Genomic DNA, 22,532 nt, shown 5'->3' with positions numbered 1-22,532 from the left:
TTCGCTCCCAGGTAAGTGTGGCTGGCCTGAGCATAGTATGCCTACTTTCCTGGGAGTAAGCCCCACTGGACCCAAGCTTGTCTGCTCAGAGTAGGTCCCACTGCAGTCACTGAGGCTCGCTCCCAGGGAAGTGTGGCTGGCCTGAGCACAGTATGCCTACTTTCCCGGGAGTAAGCCCCACTGGACCCAGGCTTGTCTACTCAGGCTCACTCCCAGGGAAGTGTCGCGGGACTGCAGCCCAAGAGGGCCGATTCCAGGCAGGCCTGACGGAGCAGCGGGGAAGGAAGGGGTGGGGCGGAGGGAGTCGGGCTCGGCGAAGATGGCGGGGCGGGCGCCGACGGGATGGAGCTGAGGGAGCCGTCGCGGCTGCGGGGTGCGGGCCGCTGAGGGAGGCCGCCGTCGGGGAGACGAAGGCAGCGCGGGCGGCCTGCGGAGCGGCGCCCTCTTGCTCGGGACGGGAGGCGGCGGAGAAGGGCCGGAGCGGCGGGGCTGGTCCCGGGCCCGGCCGGAGGTGGAGGCGGGAAGGCGCGAGCATGAGGGGCCCGCCGCGGCGGCGGCGCTGCTGCAGCCGGAGCCGCCCGGCGAGTCCCGCTTCCCGCGGCCGGGCCGCTCGCTAGTCAGTGCTGGAGGCGGCGGCGGCGCAGGGCGGTGCGGGCCGCGCGGCCGAGGAGCGGTTGCCGCCGAGGCTGCGGCCCGGGAGCGGCGGCGGGGCCATGCCGTGGCTGAGCGGGGGGCGGCGGCGGCGGCAGCAGCAGCAGCAGCAGGCGGCGGCCGCCACGCTGGGACCAGCCACGGGACAGCCGCCGGCCGCGTCTACGGGAGGCGGCGGCGGGCCGCGGAGCCGGGAGAGCTCGGAGCTGCCTCTGCCCGCGGGCTGGGAGGAGGCGAGGGACTTCGACGGGCGCGTCTTCTACATCGACCACAACACCCGCCAGACTTCGTGGATCGACCCTCGGGACAGGTCAGGGCCCAGCCGCCACCACACCCGCCCCTTCCCCCGGGAGGGCAGCGGGCCCTGCGGGGAGCAGCGTCCCGGGCCTCCCTCTGCAGGGACCCTTTGCGGGCCTGTCCCGCTCGGGGGGAGCAGAGAGGCTTCGGCCGGCTTTGTGGCACGCCTGGTGAGGTCTCTCCGAGAGTGGCCTTTACCTCTGCCACAAGCCTTGCAGCACGGATTGCGGGCCCGATCCCGGGCATGTCTACCCAGAAGCAAGTCTCATTGGGTCCAGTGGGGCTTACTCCCAGGAAACTATGCAAAGGATTGGGGTCTGAGGCTTCAGTCCTGTCCACACTTTCCTGGGAGTCAGCCCCATTGACTATAATGGGATTTACCCTGAGTAGACATGCATAGGATTGGGCTCTGAGGCCACAATCCTATCCACACTTTCCTAGGAGTAAACCCTATTGACTATAATGGGATATATCCTGAGTTGACATAGGATTGGGCTCTGAGGCTACAATCCTGTCCACACTTTCCTGGGAGTCAGCCCCATTGACTATAATGGGATTTACCCTGATTAGACATGCATAGGATTGGGCTCTGATACCACAATCCTATCTACCCTTTTTCTGGAGTAAACCCCATTGACTATAATGGGACTTACAACTTCGTAGACATGAATAGAACTCTAAATCTTCCCAGTTCCTTTCATGCAGACAAAGTATGTGCCTGATTTTTTTTTTGTGATGGAAACTTTGATAGTATTGTATGGCTTATTGTTCTCTCTCACACAAACATGAGGGGGGCATATTCTCTACTGCAGCCTGATTCAGCTGAACTTAAAAAGAGAGACAAAAAGCAGCATAGTCTTAAATAATAGTGGCAAGTGGGTCCTGAATGTTAGGTGGATCTGGTATAGCCATTAGTTCCAACCATAACTTTTTTTTTTGTTACTGCTAATCTTGAGGGATAGAGGAAAAGAATTTGGTTTTCTGTGAGATAAGTAATAGGCAGGCATACCTTTGTTATCTGTGTCTCAAACTTTTTTGTGTTAGTCAGTATGTCCTGTTAATTCTTACATAGATAACAGCAAATGTTCATGATAATAGATAAGATAGAATAGAAATGATAATAGAAAGTGTCCTATATCTTTGCACTTACATGAAATCTAAAACAATGGTGTTGGTTATGCTGTTCTGGCTCTCTTTATATGACTCAGGAATACATGTGCACATACACAGCAGAGTCTTGAGGCAGTTCTGTGAAAATAAATGGTGTCCTTAAGTTTTTGTGGAATAGAGCCCACTTTATCAGATAAATTTGTAAAGTGCTGACAGTGGCAGAAAACTTTTTTTGTTGCAATCCCTTTGAAGTGACAGTGCAATCTTTTGCATGTTTACTTGCGAATAACTTCCACTTTGCTAAATGGGCTGACTCTCAAGGAAGTGTGTGTAGGATTGCAGCTACATAATCCTGCATTCTAACATTAACAATATATGCTACTCAGGACCGAATCATATTCAACTTTCCAGTGCTGGTGCAGTTGCAATGCAGCCCCCCCCCCAGGTGAGGGATCAAATATTGGAAAAAAAATGTTCCCTTGCCTTGTAGAATCCTCCTGTGACTGCCCTCTCACCACAGGGTGCAGTGCAAGTCCTATTGGTATGGCTGCATCAGTACTGGAAAATTGGATAGGATTGGGTGCTCTGTTTTAGCTCTAGTCTTTAACAGCTCTAGTGTGTTTAAGACTGAAACTTAAGCATTTTGTTAAACTGGGACACTGTTTACACTGATGACAGTAGGGCCCCTTATGTGTTTTCTGCATTCTCAATTAGTTTTTGTATTGAATATGGTTGTCAGAAAACTGAAAGTCTTGCCCTATCAAGAAGAACTAGTGTGGTTGATAAACATTAGTCTTTGACCTAGAATCCTGGATCTCAAACTGTATTTCAGCTGAAGACTTGGGTCAAATTGTAATTGCCTCAGTTTCCCATGTCTAAAAATGGGTAAAGAAAAACATGGTTGACTGTTGCAAGGATGAGTGAAACAATGAAATAACAATTGTATTAAAATTTTGCTTGTGTAAAGTGCTGTAGAAATGATTAGTTGTTTTTTTAAAGCCTGTTAAAAGAATACTGTAACATATGAAATAATGCAATGTTTATTTTTTACAGTTTTTGAGAACAAGCAGCGTCCTCTGTGTGTAACAGCCTAACTACTGTCAGTAGGAGGTCCCTTGAGGGAGTGTGGGCTAGGAGTGAGGCCATGGCTTCTGTGGAGTGTGCAGACAGAGTTTCTATTTTTCATATATTTTCACAGTCCCTAATGAAGTAAATTTAACCAGGGTTGTATAGATAGAACAAGGATAAGTGGTTTTTTTAAAAAAGTTTGCACTGACAAATTACTTGTACATTCTGATGCTTTTATTGGGTGTACTGCAGAGTGACTTGTGCTTGTGTCTTTTAGCAGCAGGAAGTCCTTGACAAATTGAGCATTTCTGTCTTGCAAAGTTGTGGTCTGCCTTTTATTATAAAAGATTGCTACCCAATTCTCAGGCATGTACAGTTGCACCAATTTTGCTGAATTTGTGGTTGCTGGTATGCTTCTAGAATCTAGAATGACACCTAAGTGAGCGTTTCCTTAGATCCACATTTTCATACACCTATGTCATGCAACAGTTCTCTACTCTCTGCAGCAGTAATGGTGATTTAAATTTTGTGTTCTGTTCTAGGTAGTGCTGAGCTTTCCCATACTCCTTTTCGAAAAATACTGGGTTTGGGACATGGTTGTAGAATTCCTTTGCTTTCCCCAGCACAGGATCCAAGGCCAGCATCTGAAAGCACATGACTGAGCAACTTTACTGAAGTGAAGCAGGTTTCGTTAGAGCCTAGAATAGATTGAAGTATTTCTGGGAGATCTGTGTATTGTCTGTGACAGTTCTCAAACTTTTAGGGAGATTTACTCCCTAAGTAAGTCTTTACGGGGATGGGTGAGGACAGCAACACAATCCTCAGGATTATGTTGCCAAAGGGGCCAAAGGGGGTGCTTCTACTTACTATGGGCTTGGACAAGGAGCAGGCGGTGTGGGGAGTCCCGCGCAGCCCTCCGCAGGGTTCCCCAAGGCTTGGAGTGTTGAGAAACACTGTGCGCAAATGATCTCCTGGTTGTTATGCAAAACTGGAAGTGGTTTATATGAGCTTTTCTCAACATTCCAAGCTTTGGGGAGCCCTGTGAAGGGCTCCACAGGGCTCCCTGCACCACCTGCTGCTTGCCCAAGTCTACAGTAAGTAAAAGTACCTTGCTTGCCCACCTTAGCAATGCCATCCTGGGGTGTTGCCATCTCCCCCCTTCCCCTGCCCCTTAAAAGCATGGGGGAAACTTTACACAAACTGATGGGTTGCACCCCACCAGTTGAGAACCACTGGTCTATGACTTCTTCCATGTAACTCAAGATAAATTTTATTTATTGAGGATAATTGTATATTACCTTAAAACAAAACAAAATCAAAGTGGTTAACAGTTAAAGCATTCTAAACGCATTAATCTTAAATTTTTACGGCACTGTACTCTTCCTTGAGCAGAACATTCTGGGAATTTTGTGGGTCACTTTGAGTAGATTGTAACAATGGCATCTAGTCTTGGAGCTCTTGTTGACTGTTTAGGTGCTAGGGGAACACTTGTAAAAAAATTGTCTCCCCAACCCTGTTATTGCCAAGATCAGAGAAGTATTGTCCCCTGAATTTGGAAATGTGCTACTGAGCACCAGACTCTGATAAAACAAGATAACCAGCGTCCAAAAAGGACACAAGCTTCTCAGTAGCTGAGAAAATGGCATCAACTTGCTTCAAATACACCTAGCTAAATATTCTGCAATATGGAGGTGAAAATATATAAAATGTAACTGTTAGTAAGATTACAACTGTCTTTGTTGCTTGATTTTTGTGAAAATGAATACTGTTGTAGGTGCATGTTTTATCATAAACTTTTTGACTAGATTTAAGTGGAAATGACCAAGATTCTTGAATGTAGAAACTACATTCCTATGAAACAAGAAATATCTGTGTATTTTTCTGTACTGAACGGTGCTTTCATAAGTGGAAGTTTTGGCTATCAGCCAAAACTACCTTACCAGAAACATTTATGGAATGTTAAGTAGGTCCCAGAAATGTTTGTCCCTTTGTTAAAGGCAATAGTAGAAATTTGGACAATTCTGTTCTTTTTTTAAAAAAACAAACAAACAGTGATGTAGGGAGAACACTGGCCATACTTCTAACTATGGTATCTTAATATTTCAGTAGTCTTTACTGTACTGTAGTCTTTATTTTGTGATTCTGTCTTCCATGTTGTGCAGTTCTGTGTTCGGAATCCAAAGAGCTATATTAGGCATGCCCAGGGCATTTCCAGTGGGATTTTTTCTTTGATCACCAATACTTCACCTCATGCCATGTCACAAACAACTTTTGAAGCCCATAGTTTCAAAAGCTGTCTGCTATATGAAATGAATGGTTCTGTTTGAGAAACGCAGGTCCTAACTTTTCTTGAGGTCAAGGAACAAGTTGTTTGGTTCCTTGCATCTTGCCAGATTTGTTTTATACTGCTTGTAAAATATTTTAAGTATACTACCATAACAACATCTAGACACCTTACAATCCCAGAACATAGTCTGCATAAAAAGGTAAGGGTTCCCCCTGGCATTAAGCCTAGTTGTGTCTCATTTCAGTTTCTGAAATGAGTTTCAGGGGCAGTGCTCATTTCAGTTTATAAGCTGAAGCTGAAGCATTTGTCTGTAGATAGTTTCCCTGGTCATGTGGCTGGCATGACTAGATGCCTAAGTGCATGGAATGCCCTTACCTTCCTACCAAGGTGGTACCTATTTATCTACTTGCATTTTTACATGCTTTCAAACTGCTAGGTTGGCAGGAGTATACACAATCTATATACTGAAAGATAGTATGAAGGTAACATGTACTTCACTAAGAAAAGCTGAATTTTCAAATATATACATATTTTTTGCATGTTTCATTCTGCCTCTACAAACAGAAATGCTCCATGCAGGGTGAAAGACTCTTATGTCAATGTGCAGCAGAGCTACTGTAGTGGTTAGACTGTTTGAATTTAGATGTAGGAGACTGAGTTTGTCCCTGGTCAATGATAAAGATCAGTCATGACTCTGTGCAAGTCTTTATCACTGACTGCAACCTTCTTCAATGATAGTTGTGATCATAGAAAGGGAGAAAACATGTATGCTTGGTTAGAAAGACAGAACAAAAAAGTAATATGGGCACTGAAGGCTCACACCTTGTCTTACTGGAAATTGATAATGCAATACCAGGTTCTGACCCTTTTCCTTTTTTGGGAAAAATATTTGACTAGAATAAACCAGTATTGACTGATTTGAATATCATGGCTGATATTGGCTTTTTATAAACAAAAACGTGAAGTAATATCTTTTCTCCTTCATGGATATGTCCAAAGCTAGAGGACATTGTGAAAAACCAAAATTCAATCCTGGCCGTGTCATCTGAACTGGTCTGTTATGCCTGAATACACAGACCATTGATTAACTAAAGTTAGGTTTGCTACTCAACCTCAAGAGGCTCTTGTACCATGGAGAAAGAAGTGAATTCATGAACTTAAAAAGTGATGTTTCAAGTACAGCTGAGTCCTGAGCAGACTATGAACCATAGTTTGTGTATTGTGTGGAAAGTGAAACCATGGTGTGAATTTGCAATGGTTTAACAAATATCATTTCTTCAGATCATGTCTGATTGTCAGATCATGTCAGCCAATGAAGCCTTGAGAAAGAAGAAAAAAATCTAGTCTGTTAAAGTGGTCACTTTGAGGCAGCTGGGATATGCTTCTTTGTGTTAACTAGTTTGGGTGTTAGTATAATCTATATTTAAGAATGTTAAAACAGGTAGATGGCCACTGATTCATGGGAAATTTTATCTGTAGGGAAATGTTTTTAGGACTACTATCAAGCATTTGCCTACATCAGTGGTTTCCAACCTTTATGGGCCTGTGGATCACTGAGGCAAAAAATGGAATTGGCAAGGACCACATGCTAGAAGGGCCTCCAAGAGAAATTTTATCAGGGGGTACAAAGGGTAAAACAGGGCAGGGGAAAGGTGGCCACAGCAGGATGAGGCTTTGGAGTCCAGGTCTACCAGACTTCCCAATGTGAAGCCCAAGTCTTCTTGCCTACACAGTGTCAGCAGTTACAGTAATACAGAAAAACACACCTAAGTGTCTCTAAAATATTTTAAATATAGAAAATCATTGCAGAAAATTAGCATCATCCTATGTAGGCTCACACTAGAATGAAAAGTGTCATGTGAATACCAGAACTGATTTCTGCAGCAGCTGTAGTCCCACAGCTGTGTCCCTGAGCTCCTATACACTCCTTCATGGTAAGGGAATCCACAAGCCAAAGAGCTGCTGTAGCAGGCCAGCTTCCTTCCCTGTTTGACACTGTGTTGTCACACGTGCATTCCTTAGTTCAGCATATATGGCTTGTGGCAGCTGCCGCTGCCATGCACCCAGTATCCCATGTGGGCAGCGACTCAGGGTGAGATAGGAAAATGTAAGATCCCAGGAAATTTCTGGGGGCCCTCCTTTGGCTCCTTTTTTGACCCTGGGGCTAGGTACAAATTACTCCCTGTACCCCTTATCATGGGCCCTGCATTCAACCCCCACCCCTTCACACAAAGAATACAATTAAATTTGTAATATTTAGAGAAGATTTATTAGAGATTTATTAGGTTTACTATTTGTAGAGAAGCTTTGTCGGTTACAGCTTTTGTCATTGGCTGAAATTGCAGACGGTCTGTTTTCCGCCTTGTTGGTGGGGGGAGTGGCAGCAGGGCCTCCAAGAGGAATTTTATCAGGGGGTACAAAATTTATTTTGAGCCCCAAGCAAGGGGGCGTGAAACAGAGCAGGGGGAGGGTGGTGATGGGTGAGCAGAATAGGGGCAGGGAGGGGTGAAGCAAAGTGAGGGGAGGGGAAGACAGCTGGAAAAGTATTTGGAGCCCAGGTCTACCCACCCATGTGGCAACAGTAGTGTCCCCAGCATCCCCAATCATGGTAATGTCCCCAGCATCCCATACGGGCAACAAGTCTGAGTAGATAGGAAAATGTCAGATCCCAGGAAATTTCTGGGCCCCCTCCTTTGGCTCCTGGGCCCCCTTTTAACCCTGGTCCTGGGTACAAATTACCCCCTTTACCCTCCTCTCCGAGGCCCTTAGTGGTGGTACATGCAGGAACAAAAGCAATCTATTTTATCCTGAGACTTTGTGAACCACTTCTCAGGATCTTGTGGACCACAGGTTGGGAAACAGTTGTCTGAATTCAGAAAATATTTTTCAATTCATGCTTTATTTTGGCAGTAGTTGTCATGTTAGCTGCGGTGTGTATAAAAAATATGCAGTTTATTTATTGTAATCAAATTCAAAATTTTTCTGAGTACATTGTTTGGTTCCCAAAGAGGTAGTGAAGGTGGGCCTGGTGGATTTTTGGTCTTCTCAGTAGCAGCTATCCATGGTGTATCATGTTCCAGAGAGGTTTATTGAGCTGCTGTCAAGACTTAAAGTTCCAAGTTTCTGGAACGTGGACTGTTTAGGTGGTGGATCTTTGGGTCTTGGGCAGTGGTTCCCAAACCTTTTTGTGCCATGACCCATTTTTTTTAAAACAGTCTATTAGGACCCACCTAACACATATAACTGGAAGTAGTGACATTTTAAGCAGAAAGTGATGTCATTAAACTGGTGATGACTAGAAAGAAGCACTTCATTCTTATTGTTCTAATTCAAGTACACATTCATTTTGGTACAAACACTAATGAAAAACTGAATTGGCGCCAATTTTTATTTATTTCTAAATGAAGATGTTGATGAGAGTCAAATTAAACAGCATATGAATCACTCAGTATGTTCGTTACCCCTATTGGTTTTTATAATAGTTGGGGGGGGGGAGAACTGACCTTGAAGCACAGCAAAGCGGTGGGTCTTTTTTTCTTCTTTAATAGTTTATAAAGTAGAACAGGAGCATCAGAATTCTTCATGGTGACTATCTCCCAGCAACTTCCATATCCCACCCCCAAAATACCCTGCATGTTTCTTTGATTCAGTGGATTTTTGAAGAGGGGAAAGGGATGACTGATTCCAATTGGGTGATCATGTCTTGTGGGGCTATCATTTTCCCTTCCACAATGCCCAGATTAAAGCAATTAAATAATAAAGCTTTTTGAGGCATTGAAAAAAAACAAAAAACAATCCTGCCCATCAGTAGGCAGCTGCTACAAAGAGCTCCACTACCCCTATGCTAATATTGGCAGAGGCAGCATAGTAACAGAGCTATTTTTCCCTTTCTCCAAATGGGGGAAAGTAGTGGGTCGCAAAAAACCCGCAGCCTAAGCAGGAAGAAAAGGAACTGTCTTCCTCTGTTCTGAGGGGAAACAGAGCTATTCTCCAAACAGGAAGAAAGATGAAGGAGTTGTTGGCTTTGTAAAGAGTAGTGTGCGGTACTTCCATATCGGCAGCCCTCACTAAGAAGAGGGTAATATCTCATGATAATATTGAACAGCAAATTCCAATAGGTGTGTAAAATGGAATTGAACAATCTAAATTGGTCCCAATATGTTTGCGCTTACTGGACTTCAGGGAAATGTTTTACAAAATAATACAAAAAATTCCTATGCATTTATGGATTTAAAAGGACCATCAGTGAAGTAGCTGATGCAAATATGGTCAAGAGCAATTATTTCCCAGTGTGTAGCCCTTCCTCAAAATGAGAAATTCTGGTATTGTGAATGTGAATTTTCTTTTTCCAGCTATATGTGGACAAGTTTTGCCAGAGTGCATGGGGAAGAAGATGGAACAGGCTTAGTCAAGCCAGTGTTCTCCTGGGTTATGCTGCTTAATGTGTTCATGTTTAGCATTTGACTGCAGAGCCAGGTGGTAAACATTGGGAGAGTGCAGAGCTACCTGCTGTGCTTTCGGTCTCCCTCTCCTTGTGTTCAGACTGACTGTAAGGATCTTGTCTGGTAGCTTCAGCTTAGGTGAAAATCCGTTAAAGTTGAGGTACACGATCAATTAAAGCAGTGATATATTTATAGCAATATAGTAGTTTTTTTAGTAGATTGCCTTCTAAGTTTAGCTAGTCATAACTAAGTCCCATTGATTTACTTTTATTATATCAAAATAAATTTGAAATAGAAAAAACTTCTTACAGAATAACTTAAAAATGTCTCTATCATTGGTGTATGTGAAGTAGAACTTGGATGCAAGTAAGGCTGCAATCCTAACCACACTTTCCTGAGACCCCATTGAACAAAAAAAGGACTTACCTCTGAGTAGACCTGAGCTTGTGCCCTAAGTTCCTTAATACAGATAACTTCCTATGGCTATTGAAAAAGATATAAGATCTTTTAAAAATGCCACTGTTTGAAAGACAAATGCAATAAAAATTTAACTGTTACCTTTTTAGTGTTAGATCTAGTTTCGTCAAGTATTCAGGCTGCGGGCAACCTGCTGTCATCATGCTACAAATTTAAGGTTGCGTTATAGTGACCTGTTAAAACCGGAAACGCTTCATACCAGTAAGCTTTTAAATGATGCTAAAAGGCATGCAGAGGGGCATAGGGTGCCCTCAGATGCGTGAACAATTAAAACTATGGACACCGAACCTGCAGATAAGTTTGTGTGCTTATAGCGACTTGTTAAAACAAGAAACACTTCACCCCGGTAAGCTTTTAAACTATGTAATGGGCATGTGGGGTATTAATACAGGTCCCCTATATCTGTGGTTTCCAAATCTGTGGGGGTGTCCCTGGAATGGATCCCCTGTGGATACAAATATGCCTGTTTTTGAAAAGTTGAACAGCTGTAGTTCTTACCTGAAGAGGCTTGCAAGACTATGGTAGCATTTGAGAAGCTCTTTTTTATAGGGAATGGTTCTGGAACAAGATTCTTTTCTTATTCATGTGGTTTTATAGCAATATGATGACACTGTTCAGAGATGGCAAAAATTTGATTATCTGAGGCTGCCCTTCCTATGAATGTGGCATCTTGCTTTTTCCTGTTTTAGGCAGAATGTTGAGACAGTGCACTGACACAGAATTACAGCTTTCTATAGTTTTATGCAGGTAAGACATTTGCTACTAGCCAGCTTGACAATTATACTGAAATATAGAAAAATTAAGAAAAGAATAACTATTCCTTGTTGTTTTTGAAAGACCATTGTCTTTTGCAAATTCTCTTCCTGTATGGGTTGCTTCTCTTTCACTGGAAACTTGATTAAGAGACATAGGGAGCAATCCTAACCCCTTAATGTCAGTGCTTTCCAGCACTGGCATAGCAGTGCCAATGGGATGTGTGCTGCATCCTGCAGTTGGGTGTCACTCACAGAGGCCTCCTCAAAGTAAGGGAATGTTTGTTCCCTTAACTCAGAGCTGCATTGCCCTTATGTCAGTGCTGGAAAGCATTGACATAAGGGGTTAGAATTGCGCCCATACTGTATTTGGGCTAACACTTTGTCCCACCACTGTGTGAACTGGAGCCTAATACGCCAATTTCTGTGCAAGTTGTTTCCTTTTTGTGATGAATGATGAAAGTGAAATGTACTTACCGAGTCAAATATGCAAATAGAGCCGAGTTCAAGGTCTATATGTGCCTGAGCAGGGATGTCAAACATAAAGTTCTTTTTTTGGCCCATGGGATAATTGGGCTCTCCCAGCATCACCATCAGCTGCAATGTGACACGTTGCCAGAAGTGGCGATGCTGAAAGGTTGGTGCTGGGAGAGCACAGTGATCATGCTGGCCACTCTTTCAGTGGCAGCACTTCTGCCAAGGTGCTGGGAGCTGCCAAGTGATGCCCTGGCAGAAGCAGCACTGCTGAAAGGCTAGCCCATGTGAAAATTGGGATGTCCCATATCTTGAAAATATGATCAATATCTGCATATTTTCTCTCCTGTCATTTGCAACTGATGAGTTCCTAGGTGAGAACAAAGTGCTTGCTTAGGTTGTTTCATGTTTTATGAGTTTAACTCTGAAATCAGTTTTTATTTTTATAAATCCCCTGAAAAACAAAGTTTATGTTAAGAACATGTGGTTCTTGTAGTTGAGATGAAACATGAAGCATAAAGAAGATTTGAAAATAAATTGCAAGGCATATACAGCTCTAGTTCTATGGAAAATGCATGTTCTACCAATGGACTTTGCATTTACATTTCCTTTGAATTTCCAGAAATAAAATCTTTCAAAACTGTGAATTTATAGGTTATGGATTCTGGAGATGTGTGCTCAGATGCATACTGTATTTTAAAATATGTTTTTGGACTTGAAAAAAAAGCTGTGTGGTATCTATTTGACTAGACATAGGAAAATTAATGAAAGTAATAATTGTAATAAATGGGTTGAAGAGCCAGATGCAGCGTGACAAACAAAGAGGCTCAGGGTGGACAGGAGAACTTTTTATAGTATGTAAAAAGCATGCTTTGGAATTCTGCCCACTGAGCCAAGCCTTCTACTGATATTTGTCATGTCACGTCACTCGTCTCACTGCCAGGCAGCAGATATCTAGGGTTCCTATAATACCACCAGACACCACTGGTGGTACTCATACCACTGGTTGAGAAATATTGAGTCCTTCTTCTCTATCCATTCAGCTGAGCCCAACTCTTGGTGACTTTATAGGTAAGAACTTTCCATGCTGCCCTGACAAGCACAGCTTCTTTCAGCTGTTGGATGTACATCTTTGTATCTGTTCTGATGGTGTTGAGCCAGCGTATTCTTTGCCTGCCCCTTCTTCTTGTTCCAGTAATGCTTCCTAATATTTTTGCTTTCTCTAGTGAATTTGTATCATGACATGGCCCCAAAGCAAGGCAGCCGTAGTTTTATAATTTTAATTTCCAAAGATGTATCAGGTTTTGTATGATTCAGCACTTCTCTGGGTGTTCATGGTATATGCAACAATTTTCGTCTGCACCACTGTTCAAAAGCATCAGTTCTCCTTTGATCAGCCATTCTTACTGTTCAGCTCTCACAACCATACATCAATATAGGAAAAACTTTTGCTCTAAATAGTCTGCCTTTTGTATTTAGGGCAATACCTTTCTTTTTCCAGTTCTTACCCTGTGTTTGATTTCAGATGTAGAAGTGCCATCATGAACAATTTTTGATCCAAGGAAGATAAAATCCTGGACTGATTCAATTTCCTCACTGTTGATTTTAAACATTCCTTGTCCATCAGCTGCTGTTGTCGTTATCTTCATTTTTCTGATAAGGTTTAATCCCTTTTTTTTTTCACTTTCATCCTTGATTTTAAAAAACGTTTTTTCCCAGGTCTTTCTCATCTTCATCCAGTAACATTGTATCTTCTGTGCATCTCAAATTGTTTATGGTTTCCCTCCCAATCTTTGCTCCAGTATTGGACAACTCTAGCTCTAATTTTTGCATGATCACTTCAGCATAGAACTTGAAAAGGAAAAAATACATCCCTGTCTAACCCCTTGCTGATCCTGAACCAATCTGTGTCATCACAGGTTGTTCTCACTGTTCTTCCTGGTCAGTTTATAGTGCTCTGATCAGGTTGGATGGGTCACCAAGATCATGCAGAGCTGCCCATAGCTTATTGTCTTCTACACAGTCACAGTTCTATTCCACGTGTTTCTAAAAGCTATTTTATCTATTCCCTATTTGTACTGCATATCTACTTGTGGAAAAGACTCTTATGATATCCCATAGATAATAACATGCACACTTAGTGTAAGACCCAGTGGATACAGTAGAAAATTATTAATGGATGGATTTGCACAGGATTGGGCTGAGAGTTTCCACTGCTGTTCTTGAAAACCTCCTTTGTGTTGCCTTGGAGCTTTTCCTCAATGTATCATTGGAGTACATGTATTCTGACTTATACGTGATGCATATTCTTCCTTGGGAGTATGGCTTCAAAGCAAGGTTTAGCAGCTTAGATAACAGTGGTCAAAGCATAACAAAGGCTTTTAATGAAGCAGTCAGGTCTCCTATAGCCTTCAGCAAAGTGTGTATTTACACAACAACAAAGAGGCTCTTAATGCAAAGAAGAGGCAATCTATCTCTAGTAGCCTGTGCAGCCAGCTAGTGTCTGGCTGGGACTGTCTGCAACAAAGGCACTAGATTGAGCCAAATACTCGCTTAACAACATAATCGCATAACAACAGGGATAACAGAACGTATCCCTATCGTTAAGTGCTGCAAACCTATACTTTTTTGTTTAGTTTCTCAAGCCATTATCTGTACTCAGATTTGCAAGTGCCCCTGTTCTTGTGATTCTTCATCTCATGTGAGATCTCCTCAATTTCCTGGCTTGCCATTTTGCCTCAGTGTTTTTTTAAAGCCTTAACTCTTCAATTTATTTTAATAAGAGCTGAAATTTTTGAGCATCTGCTATTGGCAACTCAGTGGCTTCCCTCAGGTGAGAACATGTTTGTGTATGGATATAAAATTTGTTACAGAGATGTTCTGTTTAGTGGCATCCTGCACGGAACATATGTGCATCTGCTATGCGTTGTTACAGAAGCTAGCTGTCTCTTCAAGACTTCTGGGAAGCTACAGATCTGTATTCAGAGATTAGGCTGGTTATTTCAGGTCAATGTATGAAGTTATATTTCTTTTCCAGTCTTACCGACTTTACTTGCCCACTATCTCCATGTCTGTTTAACTTCCTTGTATATCTGCCCTATTCTCACCAAAATTATACAGAGCCCCGTCCTGTTCTCGATCCTGTACGTTGTTCAGTTGTGTGCTTGTTTCTGTGGAACTCTTAACTCCTGTATGTAGTATATCTATGGATGGTAATGTGTCCACAACCGGGCATTAATGGACATTGGTGTTTTTTTTTTCTCCCAGAACTACATTTTCCCCAGTACATCCTGCTTTAAAGATTATATAATTACTTAGGGACAGAACATAAAAGTCATCTTAGCACATCTCTCGTATTCTTGTTTGCTAAATTTCCAGACTGATTAAATAGTAATACTGTTGGTAATATGGGATAGTAGTTTTTTAAACTGTGAAGTGCTTTATGCAGCCTTAAGTGAAAGCAGTTTGTATGAATTTTGTGTCTTGCTAAGTGCAAGTGATTCGTTTACTAAAGATTAATCGATATTTATTCTGACTTGCTCTGAGAGACCAGAGCTAAAATTTAAATATCAAGAGATGATGAAATTAAGCACAAATGTCTTGTGGAAATTTTGTATATATTTAATACAGGTTGGCAACCTTCAGTCTCGAAAGACTATGGTATAAGCCTACAGCACCTGGTATTCCCAGGCGGTCTTCCATCCAAGTACTAACCAGACCTGACCCTGCTTAGCTTCTGAGATCAGACGAGATCGGGCATGTGCAGGTCCTGCTTAAATAAGCATAGCTGACACTATTTCGCTTACACAAGAGAAACATCTAATGACAATTTCTTCCTTTGCTGTATTTTCTGAGGATTAGTAAACATTTTGATATACAATTCAGAGGTACTTGTTGTAGTACCACATTTAGGTAGACCATGGGAGTCTGAAAGCAGCTGATATAGTCTCATCCATCTCTGAATATGAACAGGTCTGGAACTGACTAATATTTGGATTAAAGCTTGCCTGGGCACCTTGCATGTGCCACTCCCAAAGCCTTGGAGAAAGTGCTAGATGCAAGTGTAACACTTAAATAGGTCAACAGTAATATTAAAAAACCCTGTCAAGCCATTCTAGAATGCAATGAAAAGTAAATATAAATAAAAGGCTTGTTCCTGTTGCACTTTGAAATATTTGTTTATACTCCTGTGCCTAGTTATGTATGTCTATGTATACAATAAAGTCACCTGCTTTTGTTGAATGGTCTACTAAACTTGCATGCATGGTTCAGAGTTGTGCATTGTAATGCACTGTATAAGACAATAATCAGGATATTGTATTGACGAACATAATGGCTGAGCGTGCTCTTGTACAAGTGAGGTAGTTGTGGATGGGTATAGTTCACATTGGACAGGGTGATGCCGTCTTAGGTTTGGAGGGGAAAGGAGATCACAGCAAAGTTTAAAGCTTGCCCTTTATGCATTTAATATTAAATTGCAAAAAGTAGTTTACAGTATTTTAAGAGCATTCGTTATGATTATAGTTTTGATATATAAGTGCTTCTGAGAAATACCCATGCAGCCTGAAAAGTTTTCCTCCTTAAATAATGCTGTTGCCAGACAGGGTGGTAATGTAAAACTCAACCTGTTCACAACTTCAGCTTGTCTGGGAAATCCCCATCACTCCTTTTGAAATGGCAGAATATGACTACGTACCCTATGTACCATATCAGTGAAAATATGATATCAGTGAAAATAAAATGCTTGAGTCATACTGTTTCCATGGGGCATGAGTGTGCACTGTGAAGTACCTTGATATGTCAGGGCTACTGCTGATAACTCCTGACATCAAAGGAGAAGGACAGTGACAAGTTTATGAGTATTAAGGATGTTGAACAGGGTAACATCAGGCAGTGATTCAAACGGTGGTGCAGCAGCCACCCTTTGCAAACATTCATATGGTTCAGGCTAAGCATGTACATAATCAGTCATATGGTGACCATCTTTCTTTATGGCTTGCATGAAAGTATTCAACCAGATTAAAAAATTAGAGTGTGATTGCAGTTTTTAGTTACAACTAAATAGATGGTATATTTCTAAAAAAAGACTCTCGTAAACTCAAATAATGGAGCTTTCCACAGTAATTACTTGAAGGGAAAATTTGTAAGAGCCTAAACTATGAGGATTAAAACTGCTTCCTTGACTGTTCTTGTTACAAAGCTTAATTGAGAGGAAAATAGGAACAAGATACTGATTTCCAAGGATAAATACTTCTGTGACAGTTGGTATCAGAGTGTGTTCTTGGTACCAGTCCTTTTAAAATACAAACATAGGAAGCTGACATACCAAATAAACACTTCTGGAGCTTGGGAAATAATCAGAGGAAACGGAAATGTCTATTTTTAACTTAATGATATTTACTCAGGAGTGATGAAGAAAGCGGAACTGGGTAAGGTAAGATTCTCCTTTCTCCCCAACACTAAATTTTATGAAAATAACTTAAATCTTCTATCTGTGAAACTTCCATAGTAGATGGTTTCACAACTTGATGATCTCTAGTTTTTGTTCTGCTGTGAATTAGATTTTCAGTTTTCTTAAGAAGCTGTGGTATAAATAAATCTGATAGTATAAACTTTTGTATAGTAGTATAATCTTAAACTCCTATTGAAGTTGCTGACAAAATATTTTATCCTATTTGAGTGTCATGATGGGAGAAAATAATGAATTAAAGCAAAACTTTTCCTGAAAAATGAAGAATGCCTTTGAGGAATATCATAAGCAGGTGTTGATATCCCATAATTCATGTCAGTTCTCAAGGAAAGTAGTGTGCAGGCAAGTAGCACCCTGAGGGGCTGTTAACACAAAAATGATTTCCAGATGATACTACTGCTGAACCGACTTGCTTGGCTACAGGTGGTGGCTCATGTAATTGATTATATCTTCTCACAAAAATAAGCACCCAGTATGTTGAGCATAAACCTGGTTTGAAGCCCTGGGACCTGAGCCCTGGGCCAGGCACATGGCTCAGCATAACCAGGCCGTCCAGTCCCCTGCCCTTGTCCCATCCCAGTGCTTCTCTCCCTGTGCTCCTACATGTCAGCCAGGGCTGACAGCTTGAGATCAAGGTGGGAGGACCTCCCGCCTCTGATGCTGCAACTGAGCTTTGCCTGGCATTTCTAGGTTTCCTGCCGGGCACATCCTCATCACCCCCCACCGTGCTTGGTGGCACAGTTGCCACTGCGGGTGGCCTCTGACCAAGTCTGCTTCTCATGCCCGTCATGAGGGAAGTCCAGGGCTGAGAGACAGCTGGTAGCCATGGCCTCACTGTGGAAGTGGCCAGGTGGGCTGGGTATGTTGGGCCCAGGACAGGTCCCCTGTCAAACTTTGTTGAACAGGTCCCCTGTTGAACTTTGAAGTTCCACAAAGTATTTAAATTTGAGTAAATCTTGTCCTCTTGTAGGAAAATAAATTAGAAAGCAAATTATAAGAAATACTCAGATCAAAAAATAATTAAGGGTTGTCTGTGTGTTTAATTGAATATATATAGTTTTTGCATAATAGAGGTGTGTGAAAATATTGCAGGTTTCGTGATTTGAAAGGCAGAAAGTGGTGTTATGTGTTTTTTTCCCAAATTCTCATTTCAAGTTCTCATTTTTATTTTAAATACTTTAAAAGTGTACTAGATAGGCGTACAGTGTTAGTAGATGCAGCCACAATAATATTTTTAACTGGAAAAGTAATATAGTATTTTAATTTCTGGAAAATATCTTAAACGCCAAAATGTGGTATGTTGTATGTTTTAACAGTAACACACACACACACACACACACACACACACACACAAAACACCACACAGCACTTCTACTTTATTCCTTTATTAGAATGGTAGTCTGTGTTTCTTTTGCAAGCTATGGCACAAATGGGTGTAATCCACTAGTCAGGGTGAGGGCCAGTGTGTTCTGAGTGTCCTCTGGAGAGTTGAGAAATATCCCAACCTTTCTTTGTTTGTTCGTTCTAAGGAATTGTTCTTTCAGTGATGCCTCACTTTGTCTGTGCTTCCATTGTATGTGATGTTTCCTGCTGCCAGGAAGTTAGGAGTTTAAACATTGTCAGAATTGCATCAGATGTTTTTGTACTGAAGAATTAGATTGGTTGCTATGCACAACCGAAATGATTTGAAATTCTATAGGAAGATAAAATAGAAATCACAAGATATAATAGCTGTAAATGCTCATACGCAGGCAAATAGGTTTAAAAAATAAAATGCATTTTGTGTCACAAGCGAAGCATTGAGATGTACTTCACATTTAACATATTTAAAAGGGTACCATGGTCAGCTGAGATGGAACATTGCAGGTATCTTCAGTAAAGCATCCTGGTAGCAAGCTACAAATGTTTACGGGTCCAATATCCAAATATTACTATCCCATCCGCCTGCATGTATATGTGTGTGCTTGGGTAGATGGGATGGTAGGTTAGGCACTGCTTGAGTAACAGTTCCTAGACTATCATTAAAGGATTGAGCTACAGGTGTTTTCATTAATTCGCTTTGTACTGTACTGTCCTGCTTTGAAGTGAAGGTGTAATGATGTAATGCAGGGGTGCTCAATAGGTGGATCGTGATCTACCGGTAGATCGCGAGGCAAAATGAGTAGATCGCGGAGTGTCGACCCCCCCCCTTCAGGTGCCTCTGGGAGGAAACGCCGGGAGTAAGGCCCATTGTACTCAATGGGGCTTACTCCCAGGTAAGTGTGGCTAGGACTGCAGCCTCACAGCCTAATCCTAGGCATGTCTACTCAGGAGTAAGTCCTGTTATACTCAGTGGGGCTCAAGGTACACCAACATACATTGTACACATAAATGTTATATGTTATGATGGCGCGAACATTGTAAAAAAAACTCTGGTAGATCTCCGGGCCTTGCTGGGTTTCAAAGTAGCTCTCGAGCCAAAAAAGTGTGAGCACCCCTGATAATGCATAGAGATAGAGATCTGACTGGCTGTTTTGAGGAGCTGTGTGATGCTACAACAAAGGCATACACAGTGGCTTTTTCCCCCCTAAGCTCTGGGATGTTCCTCTAGCCACGTTGTAACTGTAAAGGTAAAGGAAGTCATTGTCCTTCTTCTAGCACTGGAATGTGACTTAATAAAAGATGTAAACTGCTTTTCCTTTAAACAAGCACATGTATGCCCAGTCCAAGTAGTAACTTCACTGACTTGTTTTACCCCATGGTTTTTCCTTGTGATTATATTTGTTAAGTTCAAGAGAGATGTTGAACGTTTCACAGGTGTCATTTCAGCAAATGGTGCAACTGCACCAGAAAGGTATATTCTGTGTCTAGTGGTGGGGTGAGGAGGGATGGAGCTGGAGACACGTAAAGGGAATTTCAATCCCCATTTCCCTCCATATGCCTCTTCCCCTGCAGCGGGTCTCCTTGGACCTGTGCCAGCTCTTTAGCTGGCACAATTCCGAGGAAAATCCCTCTCCTGCTGGCACAAGTCCCCCTTTCTCTCTCTCCCTCCCCACTGAGTTTTTGCTTCCTCTCTATCTTTTGCACCCACTCCTTTCACCGCCCCCACTGACTTACTTCCCATGGTGTGTTGCAAGTGGTCAGGTGATGTGCACACATTATTATCGGGAAGGTCCTGGCTTTCCCGCTGGTGCTCTGGCAGCACACATTATGGCTGCTTTATCACAATCAGTGCTGGTAGAATGCTAGTTCTGTCAGTAGTGCAACCCAGCGCCGCTGTGAGTTGTGTTTGTGGACATCTCCCCATACAGTGTTGTGCAGTAGTTAAACAGAAGATTATATAGAATAAAGGGACTGTGGAGCAGCTGTAGATACAACTTGCTTTTCATGCAGGAATTCTCAAGCAAAAGTGCCAAGTTCAATCCCTGGCATCTCCAAATAAGGCTGGGAATGTCCTTCTAAAATTCTGGAAACTGGTGTCAGTTGGTGTCAATGCTGGTTCAAGACAGATCAAAGGTCTTAACTTGTAGAAAGAACTATCATACATACAGTATTTATTATGTGTGAGCCTATGCTTGATTTGATCAGCCAGTAGAACTATTTTTCTGAAATACTGGAAAAATAGCTCTGTTTTTTTCAATTCTAACTTGAATTTCAAAAATCTTCTGAGCTCCAGAAGGACATAGAGGTGGAGCCTGTGTATCTGGATTTTTAATCCGCAGATCTGGCTCAATGCGGGTCCCCCAGACTGGCATTGAACAGACTCTGCTCCACCTGAGCCATCCAAAGAAGACTGAAACACCACCAGAGAGCTTTCTGAAGCCTGTAGAGGCAGCGCGTGTCCACCCACTGCCTCTGTGGACTTCAGAAAGCCCTCCAGAGGGGACCGGAGTATGGTTCTGGTCTCCTTTGGAAGCGGAAAGGGACTGAAAATCGTGGATTTGATTATCTGTGAAATTTGGCATCCATGGGCAGGGGGTCCGAGAATGGGATATCCTGAGGATACCGAGGCCCCACCTGTAATGAATTTCTTTCTGTTTATGGCACGAGGACTAGAGCTGAATTTCCAAATACATTCCCACAGTCCCCCACCCCACTTCCTCCCCACCTTCTCTGTCTTCTTCATTTGTCTAATCTGATGGCAGAGATTGAGGTGTCCTCCTTTCTGGGTGCTTTGAATGTGAATGCCAGGTACCCAGGAGATTTCAGTTTCTTATGGGCCTCAGATTCCTCATTCTTCCTCTTTCTTTCACTGCATCGAGTGAAAGAAATTCTTGAACTTTGGAAAACATACATCTCAGTCAAAGAATAAATGAATTGAGGACTCAGCCAGAGCTAGCAATTAGAGACAGACTGGGTATCATAAGAACATAAGAACAGCCCCGCTGGATCAGGCCATAGGCTCATCTAGTCCAGCTTCCCGTATCTCACAGTGGCCCACCAAATGCCCCAGGGAGCACACCAGATAACAAGAGACTTGCATCCTGGTGTCTTCCCTTGCATTGGCATTCGGACATAGCCCATTTCTAAAATCAGGAGGTTGCACATACACATCATGGCTTGTAACCCATAATGGATTTTTCCTCCAGAAACTTGTCCAATCCCCTTTTAAAGGTATCCAGGCCAGATGCCATCACTACTTCCTGCGGCAAGGAGTTCCACAGACTAACCACATGATGAGTAAAGAAGTATTTTCTTTTGTCTGTCTTATCCCTCCCAACACTCAATTTTAGTGGATGCCCACTGGTTCTGGTGTTATATGAGAGTGTAAAGAGCATCTCTCGATCCACTTTATCCTTCCCATGCATAATTTTGTATGTCTCAATCATGTCCCACCTCAGGCATCTCTTTTCTAGGCTGAAGAGGCCAAAACGCCATAGCCTTTCCTCACAAGGAAGGTGCCCCAGCCCAGTAATCATCTTAGTTGCTCTCTTTTGCACCTTTCCATTTCCACTATGTCCTTTTTGAGATGTGGCAACCAGAACTGGACACAATACTCCCGGTGTGGCCTTACCATCGATTTGTACAACGGCATTATAATATTAGCTGTTTTGTTCTCAATATCTTTTCTAATGATCCCAAGCATAGAATTGACCTTCTTCACTGATTCCGCACATTGGGTCGACACTTTCATCAACCTGTCCACCACCACCCCAAGATCTCTCTCCTGATCTGTCACAGACAGCTCAGAACCCATTAGCCTATATGTGAAGTTTTGATTTTTTGCCCCAATGTGCATGACTTTGCACTTACTGACATTGAAACACATCTGCCATTTTGCTGCCCATTCTGCCAGTTTGGAGATATCCTTCTGGAGCTCTTCACAATCACATCTGGTCTTCACTACTCGGAAAAGTTTGGTGTCGTCTGCAAACTTTGCCGCCTCACTGCTCACCCCTGACTCCAGGTCATTTAAGAAGAGGTTGAAAAGGTCATTTAAGAAGAGGTTGATCTGTTCCAGGACAGATCCTTGAGGCACACCGCTTTTCACCTCTCTCCATTGTGAAAATTGCCCATTGACACCC

At 42.6% G+C, this 22,532-nt stretch overlaps 1 protein-coding gene across 1 annotated transcript in view; it reads left to right on the top strand.

Annotated features, from left to right (window-relative positions):
• Positions 1 to 713: 713 nt before the first annotated feature.
• WWC3 (WWC family member 3) overlaps positions 714 to 22,532 on the top strand; it is an 83,893-nt gene continuing 62,074 nt past the window's right edge. The window contains exon 1 of the mRNA XM_066620590.1: positions 714 to 961. Coding sequence (XP_066476687.1) covers positions 714 to 961 — 248 coding nt within the window. The remainder of the gene's footprint in view (positions 962 to 22,532) is intronic.

The sequence above is a fragment of the Tiliqua scincoides genome, chromosome 3, assembly GCF_035046505.1.
Source record: "Tiliqua scincoides isolate rTilSci1 chromosome 3, rTilSci1.hap2, whole genome shotgun sequence".
In the NCBI taxonomy this organism is placed as follows: domain Eukaryota; kingdom Metazoa; phylum Chordata; class Lepidosauria; order Squamata; family Scincidae; genus Tiliqua; species Tiliqua scincoides.
This window is presented reverse-complemented; position numbering and strand designations above follow the sequence as displayed.